Source organism: Lynx rufus, unplaced genomic scaffold (genome assembly GCF_022079265.1).
Source record: "Lynx rufus isolate CCGP_SWC_20201006 ecotype Redwood Valley unplaced genomic scaffold, mLynRuf1.p SCAF_24, whole genome shotgun sequence".
Classification (NCBI taxonomy): Eukaryota; Metazoa; Chordata; class Mammalia; order Carnivora; family Felidae; genus Lynx; species Lynx rufus.
Window position 1 is genome coordinate 11,687,008 of NW_025814839.1, and position 11,290 is coordinate 11,698,297.

The 11,290-nt window shown below is 52.7% G+C and overlaps 1 protein-coding gene across 3 annotated transcripts in view; it reads right to left on the bottom strand.

The window, feature by feature from the left end:
* Positions 1 to 11,255, bottom strand: part of CUNH12orf43 (chromosome unknown C12orf43 homolog) — a 29,605-nt gene extending 18,350 nt beyond the window's left edge. The window contains exons 1-6 of one of the 3 annotated variants that reach the window (XM_047088446.1): positions 11,079 to 11,238; positions 5,690 to 5,732; positions 5,398 to 5,496; positions 3,367 to 3,440; positions 2,754 to 2,844; positions 963 to 2,280 (exon numbers count right to left, since the gene is read on the bottom strand). In XM_047088446.1, the coding sequence (XP_046944402.1) occupies positions 1,926 to 2,280; positions 2,754 to 2,844; positions 3,367 to 3,440; positions 5,398 to 5,496; positions 5,690 to 5,732; positions 11,079 to 11,223 (807 nt within the window). In that variant the 5' untranslated portion in view covers positions 11,224 to 11,238 and the 3' untranslated portion in view covers positions 963 to 1,925. Of the gene's footprint in view, positions 1 to 962; positions 2,284 to 2,753; positions 2,845 to 3,366; positions 3,441 to 5,397; positions 5,497 to 5,689; positions 5,733 to 11,078 lie in introns of those variants that run through there. The other 2 variants (XM_047088445.1, XM_047088447.1) reach the window with 2 other exon arrangements.
* Positions 11,256 to 11,290: the final 35 nt, after the last annotated feature.

The following is an 11,290-nucleotide window of genomic DNA, read 5'->3' on the forward strand; positions in this document are numbered from 1 at the left end:
GCCTGTGGAGACCCCCAGGAACCCCCAAGGGAACCCTTGTAGCCGCACTCCTCGGGACACAAGCCTGCGTAGCTGTGACTCACGGAGCTCAGTGAGAGGCCCAAGATCAACATGGCCCCGTCCTGTCACCTGTGCCCTGACCAGGCCCCTCCGCCCTGCCCCAGTTCCAGCTATTGACCCCTGCTCCCCACTCACATAAGCATTCTCCGAGTGGCTCCCCAGTGCCCGGGCTGGGGCTCAGATGCCCACGCCCCAGGAGGGCTCAGGCTAGCAGCCGAGGCATGCAGGGCTCTCCAGCTTCTCTCGTCCTCAGCCACCCCTCCCCTGGCCTCCAAGATGGCTGGTTCTCTCGGCCATTCATCCCCCCCACCCCGGGCACCACACCTTCTCACGCCAGCCCGGCATCTCACCTCAATGGGAAAGCCCCCCTCGGGACTAGGAAGTCCGTCTTGCCCCACGGGAGCCTTGTGACTCTGTGCCTGGTGCCGCTGTTGAGATTCTGATAACAGCTCCTATGGCCCGTGGGGCCCTGCAGCCCCTCCCTGGTCTGGGGGACAAGCTGCTGGGGTCAGAAGGCAGCAAGGCCTGAGCAGATGACAGAGCTGCGGTGCCCAGAGGGTGAGGGGAGAGACGAGACCGGTGGGGAGGAGCTCCCCGTGGGGACGGGGCTGATGCCTGGAAGCTTGGGAGCTCGGCAGGCTGAGGGATGTGGAGGCCAGGTGGTCACAGCCACACCCAGGAGCCTGAGGTCCTGAGTGCCACCAGGAGGAACACTGTCAGCCCGGGGTTCTATGACCTCCTCTCCAGGAAGGGGCTGCTGCAGGTAACTTGGCCTTGAGGGCTGCTCCCACCCTGGACGGAGGAAAGGGCCGGGGCAGAACCAGCACCCCCGAGGCTTGCAGCCAGCCAAGAGCCAACCTGTACATTTATTTAACTTGTAGTAAAGGAAATGAGGAACGGAGTAGTGGAAATGCATACTGGAAAGTTCTTGCTTGTCCACACGTTGCCCAGACGGGGCTGGGCAGGCAGAGGGAGGTGGTGGTGGGTCACACTCTCACGTCCCGCCTCTGTCTTTCTCGCTCTGCCAAACCTCAGAGTCAAGGCCACAAAGCCAGAATTCCACTTTAACCTTGAGCTTCTGCTCTTCCCCTGCAAAATGCTGCAGGTGTCTGAAAACCGGTCCACAAGTGCTGTGGTGCTTCTCGAAGTCTTGAGGCTGGGGTGCAGGAACACAGCTTGGGGTGTAGACAGGACCCCACCTACGTGAGGTTTATTTAGCATGTCTCATCAAGATTCGGCACGGACAGGGAAGGAGCACCCAGATCACTTTGTTATGTCTGGGGTCATTTATTTTCAACAATCTGGTTGGCTCAGAGACACGATCATGTGTGGCACATTCACAAATGTGGAGAAAGAAAATTCTGGCAGCCTAGGGGGGGAAAAAATCTCTCTCCTTCTTTTTATCAAGTCTGTGCAACCTGGAGGGAGAAGTACAAAACTCTTTCTTGGCCTTGTCATCTCAGGGGCCCCTTCCCTCGTTAAGGTGGTCTCCCACACCAGGTTGGGAAGGTGGAGGGGAAGGAAAAACGCTCCTGTCACTTACTCTCCTCAGACAGTGCTGGGAAGATGGAAGCTTTACCATGTGGCCTTCGGTCTTGAGTAACTGGAAGGCTCCTTTTTCCTGAGGCCATGGAATGTTCTGGCATCACAGGTCTGCCCCAGTTCCCAACGGGAGCACAGATGGGCAGGCCTTGATTAGGCTTCTCACCCTACAACCCTGTCTTTGTCCCAACCCTTGGGCGAGCCCCAATCATGGGCAGAGTCTGGACCTCTGTCCAGCCAAGTCCTTGAACTTGAAGAGGGAGGCGGGGCTTGGAAATGCCTCGTCCTGGGGCTAGTTGGGCCCCATGCCTGTGGGGCTCCGATCAGTTGGCAGGCACAGCCACTGCCCTCTTTATCGGTGGGGATGGGGAAGCCTCGCTGGCCTTTGCTTTTTTCCTCCTTCTCTTCTTTTTGGTCCCAAGTGATGCCTGGTCTCCATTGAGCCTGGGTGAATGCTTTTCCTGCTTCCCTACGGTGGCCCCGCTTGTGGTGGTGGTGGCAGCCGGGGCGACCGAGTCGTCACCGGCCTCCTTCTTGGCTTTCTTTTTCAACTTCTTTTTCTTCTTCTTTGCCTCTTTCTCCACTTTGACAGGGCCGTGGATGGCAGATTCCTGGAGGATGTCGGAGGCTGACACGGCCGCCTCCCGGCACCGCTGCCACTCCTCGTCGCTGTCCTCGCTGCTACAAGGGGAGGGCACAGAGTGGGGACAGGGCCCCAGAGCCAGCAGGAAGAGGTCACGGCGGGGTCGGGGGGGGGGGGGCGGTGCTAGAAAGCTCCAGCTTGGGAATGAGGCCGGCCTGGGTTCCAACATTGGCTTCTCCGCTTCCCAGCTGTGTGATCTCATTAAGTGACTTAACCTCTCTGACCCTCAGTGTCTCCATCTATGAAATGGGTGCGTGGGTCTCACAGGGATGCCCCAGGAGTGAGGTGTCTGGCGCAAGATGATGCTCAAAAAGCAGTAAAGATCCAAAGCGAACTCCCAACAGAACCTTCTTCCCTCTCCCACTGAGGGTACTACTTCTCGAGCTCCCTGACACGGCTCCTTCTTGGCCTAGGTCTGACCAGATTCTGCATGGCTATTCTGGGGGGCTGGCAAACACAGACGACGGGCAAAAAGGAGGGAACGTGAGGAGGGGGTGTGATCCCTCACCTGGAGCCGGAAGGGAAGTGCTTTCGGCTGGGCTGGGGAGCAGCTTTCTTGTCGGAGTCTCCGGGGATGGATGTGAAGAAAAGGCGGAAGCCTAAAATCCAAAGGGGTCGATCGAGTCAGCACTGCCAGGGGCCAGCCCCTCCTCCCAGGTGCCAAGGCTGCCCCGCCTCTGCCCTCGAGGAGATCCAACAGATGTATGTTGAGAGGCACCGGGTGCCTCCTGGAGCCAGGGCCCGAGGTGCCAGAGGGGACGCGAGCTGCGCATTCAGAGCAGCAAGCCCTAAGAGGCTTCTGGAAGCCAGAGGTTGAGCCTTCTGCCTAAGGCAGCTTCCAAAGTGGCAGGTGGGTTGGGCGCGGGACAGACACTCAGCAGGGAGAGGCTGTGAAGTGCCGTGGTTAAGATGCCCCTGCTTGGGGTTAGACTGACAAAGGTGCTTCAGGCAAGTGACTTCGTTTCTCAGAGCCTCAGCTCCCATGACACCCTGCCCTGCAAATAGGGGTATCGTCATCATACCCACCTCAGAGATCCCAGAACGTACCAAAATGTATTTCCCAGCTCCAGATACACATGAGGTGGGAGACAAGAGCTGGCCTTAATAGTAAAACCACTCACCATCATCCTCCGGGGGGACTTTCTGTATTTCAGTCTTTTTCGGCTCCTTCACTACTTCTGAGATGGTAATTGAGCTACGGAAGGAGGAAATGGTTAAGGATGAGATTTTGGGCAACAAAAAAATTTTTTTAAGTGGAGGGGACGGGGGTATGTGATGTTAAATGCAATGGCAGCAAGCACGCCGGCCTGATAAGAACGGTTAACGCCTACAGCCATAACATGCTGATCAGCCCCCAACAGCTGAAACTGCAGTGCCTCATTTGTTTGAACCCCACTTTGTTCCAGGAAGTACTGAAGAAGTTTTAAAGATATACACAGTACCACAGAATGAATGCAATTTTGAATAGAGCAAAGAAAATAGGCCAGGAGGGACAGAAAGTGCTGGAGAGCAGGCACATGTTTTGCTTTGAGCATCCTGGCAGCAAGCATGAAAAGGGAAATAGGACTGACCGATCTAGAGAACTGGTTCAATGTCAGCTGTCAGCTCGGACACAGTGTTTTTTTGTTTTGTTTTGTTTTGTCTTTTTTTTTTTTTTTAAGACAGATTTATTTTTTAATTTTTTTCATGTTTATTTATTTTTGAGAGAGAGACAAAGCACGAACAGGAGAGGGGCAGAGAGAGAGGGAGACACAGAATCTGAAGCAGGCTCCAGGCTCCTAGCTGTCAGCACAGAGCCCGACACGGGGCTTGAACCCATGAACCATGAGATCATGACCTGAGCCGAAGTCGGACACTCAACCGACTGAGCCACCCAGGCGCCCCTCTAACATAGTGGTTTAATATGGGTCTGCAGGGCATATTAAGCAATGTCTGGACACATTTTTGGTTGTCACAACTGGTGGTGGTGGCGGGGGGGGGGGGGTGGGGAATGCTATTAGGATCTGGTAGGTAGAGGCCAGGGATGCTGCTCCCCGTTCTATAGTGAAACGGGAAGAACCAGTCTAAAAGGTTAGTGGTGCCAAGGCCAAGAAGCCCTGATCTAACACAAGAGACCAACTAGAGCACCATTTAAGTCTCCTTGCAGAGAAACACAAAAACGCCGCAGGGAATGTGCTGACTGCGGTTGACATGCATCTGGCTGGATTTCCACCCGCGGAAAAGTCTGATGTGGATCATCGCAGTGCTGGGTGGGCCTTGTTCACCCTGAAGCCGAAGAGTCATGAAGAAAAACTGCACCCATGTGTTGAAATGCCAGCAGACCCTCCTACATGTTTACCACATTCTCGAGCTGGGGCACTGGTACTGAGACCGCGGTGGTTCAGGCTGCTAAGGTCTGGCCCACCACTCTATCTCAGAGCAGCTGGTTTACACTGTGATAGGACATGTTTTGTCTTTTTCATGTTTTGGGACTAAGGCCTGAACATCCTCATTTCCCTTTCAAAATCTGGTAGGGCTCAGTCAATCAGGGATGGATCTAGGCCAGTGTCTCTTGAAATGTGTTCCTTGCTACACCGATCGGCCTTCCATGAAGCAAAGCCACTGTGGCCAGATGAGTTTGGAAACTGCTGGGCCAAGCAAAGTCACGCATGTCCCTTTACCGCAGATTCTCAGAGCCTTGACTACACGATTAGGAATCTAAATCTCCGGGGGGCACCTGGGTGGCTCAGCTGGTTAAGTGTCTGACACTTGATCTCGGCTCAGGTCATGATCTCATGGTTTGTGAGTTCGAGCCCTGCGTAGGGCTCTGTGCTGACAGAGTGGAGCCTGCCTGGGATTCTCTCTCTCCCCTTCTCTCTGCCCCTCCCCAACTTGTGCTCTCTCTCAAAATAAATAAATAAAGGTAAAAAAATATCAGCTCTGCTCCCTCCCCCCTATGGCTTCGAGCAAATGCTCCTTCTCCCAGAGAGCCTGTTTCCTCACCTGCAGACGAGGACAACGGCAGGACCTACGTGGCAGATTGTGCATGCCGGAGGTGACACAGCATGTGCTCCCCGCAGCGCCTGCTTGCACACCCCAAGCTCCTCACCGACGTGGGCCGCTACTGTTCGTATTAATGGAAGCAGGGGAAGAGAAGGAACATTTTTGGTTACCTGTCCAGCAGGGCTCCCAGTTTCTTGGCTACGTGGGCTCGGAATTCAGGGGTGGTCTGAAGCTCATTGCCATCTTGTTCATGTTCGTCCGCTTTCCGCCTGCAATGCACACGAAAGGACCTCACTTCCCGCCAGCTCAGAGACTGCTCCCCACCCCCCACCCACGAGGGCAGGGACGACATGTGTCTCATTCACACCGATAGGCCAGGGTCTATCCTTGCATCTGGCACACCGTAGGGGATAAATATTTGTTTAGAGAGTAGATTAAACTTGGACCCAAAGCGCACAGTACCTGAGGCTTGGCTGGCTGGCTGGCAACTGATTATTTGCGGCATCTGTGGAAATAACGAAAATTGAGGCATTTATAGAGGAAATGACAGGAACGGTATCTGTTGTGCGTCAGAGGTGATTTTAAGTGATTTACACGTATAACTCATTGAATGTTCCCAACAACCCTGTTAAGGGAGTTATTATTCCCATTTTGCAGAAGAGGAAACTGAGACGAGGAGATAAGATAACTTGGCCAGAGTCACACAGCTAAAAACCGAGAGGGTTGGGGCCAGACCCAAGTCATGTGGCTCCAGAGTCCCCTCTTAACTACCATACTGAACAAGAAAGTGTATTTGATTCCAGTATTTATTGAACACCTACTATGTGCCTGGCTCTGTGCTAAGTGCTGTGGGGGACAGAGAATCCATTATGTAGATCACATTTTTTCAAGCTGAGACTGGAAATGGCCGGCCTGGTGATCATTCACTCAACTGAATACTGAAGCTCTAACATTACCCAGGTGGTGTTCTAGGTGCTGAACAATTTAGACATAGATGCCAGTCCTCACGGAGCTTACATGCTGGTTGGTGGATACGGAGGACTAAAACACACAATTAAATTATAAAATTAGATCATGATAAATACAGAGGGGAAATAGACACAGCAGGAGAGAGAAGTGGTGAGGGCTAGGCGGGGGATCATTTTATAAAGGCAGGTAGGGAGGACTTCACGTATAGGTGACAGGTGAATGGATTTCAGAGAGGCAAGGGAGTGAGTCAAGTGGACATCTGGGGAAGAGTCTTCCAGGAAGAGGGAAGAGCACCTACAGAGGCCCCGAGGCAGAAGCCTGCCTGGTGCATCTGAGAACCAGCAAGGAAGCCGGGGTGGCTGCGGCCCAGTGAGTTAGGGGAGCAGCAGAAATGGGGACCTTATGGGGGGCCAGATCATGAAGGGACTGGTGGGCCAGTGTGACGACCTGGGCCCTGAGGGAGGTGAGGAGCCACTGGAGTCTGCACAGAAGAGGGACACGAATGGACTTGGGATTTTACAGCACGTCTCTGGCTGCAGTGTGGACATAGACCCTGGTAGGGCAAGGGCAGAAGGAGGGGGACCATGGCAATCACGGAGGTCATGAGAAGGGGCAGGACTCTGGATGTATTCTGAAGGAATCAACAGGATTTTGCTGACAGATTCGATGCATGGTGTGAGAGATGTATGAAAGATGGTTCTCAGGTTCTTGACTTGAGTAATGGGACAAAACGTTCTTGTGAGTTTAAGGAGCCAACTGGTCAAAATGACCACTTGGCAACTCTGGGCCCACAACAGGGCCATGTGGTGTTAAAACAACTGCGGGGCACACAGTTCACATTGTGATCCATGTCAAAAGTGCTGTGGAGCATAACACGGAATGCAAAGTGCCCGATGCCCCTGGAGTCGGAGAATGCAGATGGCCGGGATAGACCCAGAGTCCTTCCTTCTGAGCATGCCATCACAAGGAGGAGAAGGATTTCCTCTGTCATGACTACGGAGCGAGGGCTGTGATACAATGTCATGGAACAGAAACAGCATTAGACCCCGGGCCTCAGAAGACGGGTTTCAGTTAAGTTCTGGTTCTTCCACCGTGACTCCGGACAAGTCCCTTTACCTCCCCGAGCCTTTGTTTTGGCATCTAGAAAGTGGGGATAAGACCTCCAACTTCCCAGAGTCCCTGTGAGGATACAGCGAAATTTTACATGGGTTTGGACACTCTGTTTGCACGTCTGTCTCCCCCTGGATTTGAAAGCTGCTGGAGCACGTGGTCTGCGTCTTGCTTTCTGTACGGCTCCAGCTCTTGTCATGGTGCCTTGGTGTGAAAGAAACACTGCATAAAGTAATCACAGTGTACGTTGCCTTAAAATGTAAGTGGTTTGAGGTGTGGGTGACCAGTGCTTCATTACTGGATTAAAGAGCTGTATCAGGGGTTACAGTAATAATATAGTAACCTACAGGGGCGCCTCGGTGGCTCAGTCAGCTAAGAGTCTGACTCTTGATTTCGGCTCACGGCATGATCCCAGGGTTGCTGGAATTGAGCCTCAAGTGGGGCTCTGTGCTGGGCATGGAGCCTGCTTAGGATTCTCTCTCTGCCCCACCTCCATGCTTGCATTCTCATGCTCTCTCTCTCAAAAAAAAAAAAAAAAAAAAAAAAAAAAATATATATATATATATATATATATAGTGACCTACATTTCCACATGGTTATGGACCAAAGGGTCAGAGTTTTGCCCACAATGGGCAACTGTCCGTGGCAGGGAGGGGCAGAGGGCAGTTAATAGCATTGGCTTGGAGGCATAAAGACCTAGATGGGATGCCTGGGTCTCCTACTTACAAGCTGGAGGACCTTTCTGAGCATCAGCTCTCGCATCTGTATAATGGGGCTAATAGTTGCTGGAATGGTATTGTTGGAAAAATTAAACTAGACACCAAATGCAAAGTGTTTAGAGCAGGGCACACAGTAACAGCTTCACCCGTGGCAGCAATTTTTATTATCATACGGCCCAAGAATGCGTGTCACATGTTCAGGATCTTGCCTGGCACACAGTAGGTGCTTAATAGGTAACAAGACTTGTCATCAGCAGTCACATCTACTTTGATCGGCAGAAGCTTCATGAATGCACAAAAGGGTAGGCTGTAAAAGTGGTATCTTGGATGCCACCCACTCCTCACACGCGCATTGCTTCACATGTTGGCCAAAGCTGTTCACGTAGGAGACTCACCACAACCCTAAGACCCAGGCGTTTTACGGATGAGAAAACTGTGGCTTTCAGAAATGATTTTCCTTGTCTAGGACCAGCTTCAGAGCTGGCACTTCCTATCAAGTGCTCCTCCCTCCGCTGCCACAGAGAAATCCATCCTGCCAAGGCGGAAGCAACTAGCCCGGAAATCTAGTTGGAGTCTCGCCCCCCCCCCCCCCCCCCCCCCCCCCCCCCCCCCCCCCCCCGCCTCATCAGAGAAGTGCCTTTCTGGCCAGGTCATTCATTCAAGAACTATTTTCCTGAACGCTGATCATGACCTCTGCCAGGCCCCGGGGGAGGGGATACCACGGTGAAGGGACAGGCCAGATCCCAGCCTTCATTAAGCTCCCGACACGTAACCTCTCCCTTGCCACGTTTGTCGAGTAACTCAGGCCAGGTGCGGCTCAGGTCATGATCTCGCGGTTCTTGAGTTCGAGCCCCGCGTCGGGCTCTGCGCTGACAGCTCGGAGCCTGGAGCCTGCTTCGGATTCTGTGTCTCCCTCTCTCTCTCTGCCCCTCTCCTGCTCGTGCTCTGTTTCTGTCTCTCAGAAGTAAATAAACCTTAAAAAATTTTTTTAGTATGTGCCAAGCATTGCAGATGTATCATCTGGGTTACTTCTCAACCTTGGGGGCAGGGGTACCCACCATTATCCCTACTTGACGGGTACCTTGCCCCAATGCTCATTGCTAGTGAGCGATGGAGATGGAGAGGCAGACCTGTAGATAGAGCTTGAATGAGAAAACTCCCGAGTTTTGGTGTCCAGAGATGGGAGGATATAATACTGTTTGGCGTCTACCTATGGGACATACAATGTGGCAGGACAGCAAGAAGAGAGAGGCAGGGGGGAATGAATTACCAAAAGACTTGTAAGTCCTTTTATTTATTTTCTTTTTGTTTATTATTATTTTTTAACATTTATTTATTTATTTATTTATTTTATTTATTTTATTTTTTTATTTTTGGGACAGAGAGAGACAGAGCATGAACGGGGGAGGGGCAGAGAGAGAGGGAGACACAGAATCGGAAACAGGCTCCAGGCTCTGAGCCATCAGCCCAGAGCCTGACGCGGGGCTCGAACTCACGGACCGCGAGATCGTGACCTGACTGAAGTCGGATGCTTAACCGACTGCGCCACCCAGGCGCCCCTTCATTTATTTATTTTTGAGAGACAGAGCATGAACAGGGAAGGGGCAGAGAGAGAGAGGAAGACACAGAATCCAAAGCAGTCCAGGCTATCAGCACAGAGCCTGATGTGGGGCTCGAACCCACAAACCTTGAGATCATGACCTGAGCCTAAGTAGGACGCTTAACCGACTGAGCCACCCAGGCGCCCCGACTTGTAAGTCCTTTTAAATAAAAGCAGGGGTTCCTAACCTTGCTTTGCTATGGTCTGCTCCGGCAATGTGGGAAAGCTTGGATCCTTTTTCAGAATAATGTTTTAAATGCATAAAACACAACACATTACAAAGAAAGCCAATGATACAGAAATTCAGTTATCATTAATAGTTAAAAACAGGGGCGCCTGGGTGGCTCAGTCGGTTAAGCGTCCGACTTCAGCTCAGGTCACGATCTCGCGGTCCGTGAGTTCGAGCCCCGCGTCGGGCTCTGGGCTGATGGCCCAGAGCCTGGAGCCTGTTTCCGATTCTGTGTCTCCCTCTCTCTCTGCCCCTCCCCCATTCATGCTCTGTCTCTCTCTGTCTCAAAAATAAATAAAAAACGTTAAAAAAAATTAAAAAAAAATAGTTAAAAACAAACAAACCCAAATTTGGCACATTAATAATATATGTGCTTCTTTATTAATGCATTAAATCTTTATGAATGCATTACGATCTACTAGTGGGCCCAAAAAATGGCTGTAATTTTTTAAATGGATTAATTAATTGATTTTTGAGAGAGAGAGAGGGAGAGAGGGCACAAGCAGGGGAGGGACAGAGAGAGAGGGGGACAGAGGATCCGAAGCGGGCTCTGCGCTGACAGCAGCAAGCCCGATGCGGGGCTCGAACTCAGGAACTCGAGATCATGACCTGAGTGGAAGTCCCATACTCAACGGACCGAGCCACCGAGCGCCCCCCAAAACGACTGTACTTTTAAAGCAGGGATGAGTGTCAATTATTTTTTCCCAACATTTTACCGTGACTAAAATGATACTTTGATATACATGCAGACGGTAACGGGATATGGAAATCTGTGATTTTGTTAGGACCAAGTAACAGGTACTGCCCAAACTACTGTCGCACTAGATTGTCACCGTCAGACACGTGGAGGACCCAGCTCGCTGACAGCCCCAGGGTCTGAGAAGGTGCTGGAGGCGGGGAAAGGCTGGATGCCAGCATCCGGGAAGGGGGGCTGTCCCAGCCATCTCGGAGAGGTGGCGGGCTGCCAGCGTGCGGCAGTGAGGAAGGACCGAAGGAAGCAGAGTCAAGAGGCATTCAGGTGCCTCAGTTTCCCCGACCGGGGTAATGGAAGTACCCTCCCTGTTGCACCTGCCCGCTCTCTGAATCTGAGTCCCGCGCAGTCCCCGGAGCTTTCTCAGGGAAAGAAGTCGCGTGCCAGTCACCCCCTCCTCACCACCCATCCTCTCAGACCCCAGGGGAAGATCCCACGCCTTTCGGCCAGACTCCCTGCACATAGCCTCCTACCGGCTCTTGGCTTCTCCGGTCCCCTCGGGCGCTGCTCCAAGCCCCAGGCCGGCATCGCTGCCTCGCGGCACCGTGCCAGCTCCTCCTCATCGCTGCTGCTGCTGCTGCTCTCCAAAGCGCTCAGGGGGCCACTGGGCGCGGCCATCTTGGGCCACCGCGAAGGATTGTGGGGAGCGTTCCACTAGCAACCCTTCTCCACCACCGCACTGAGG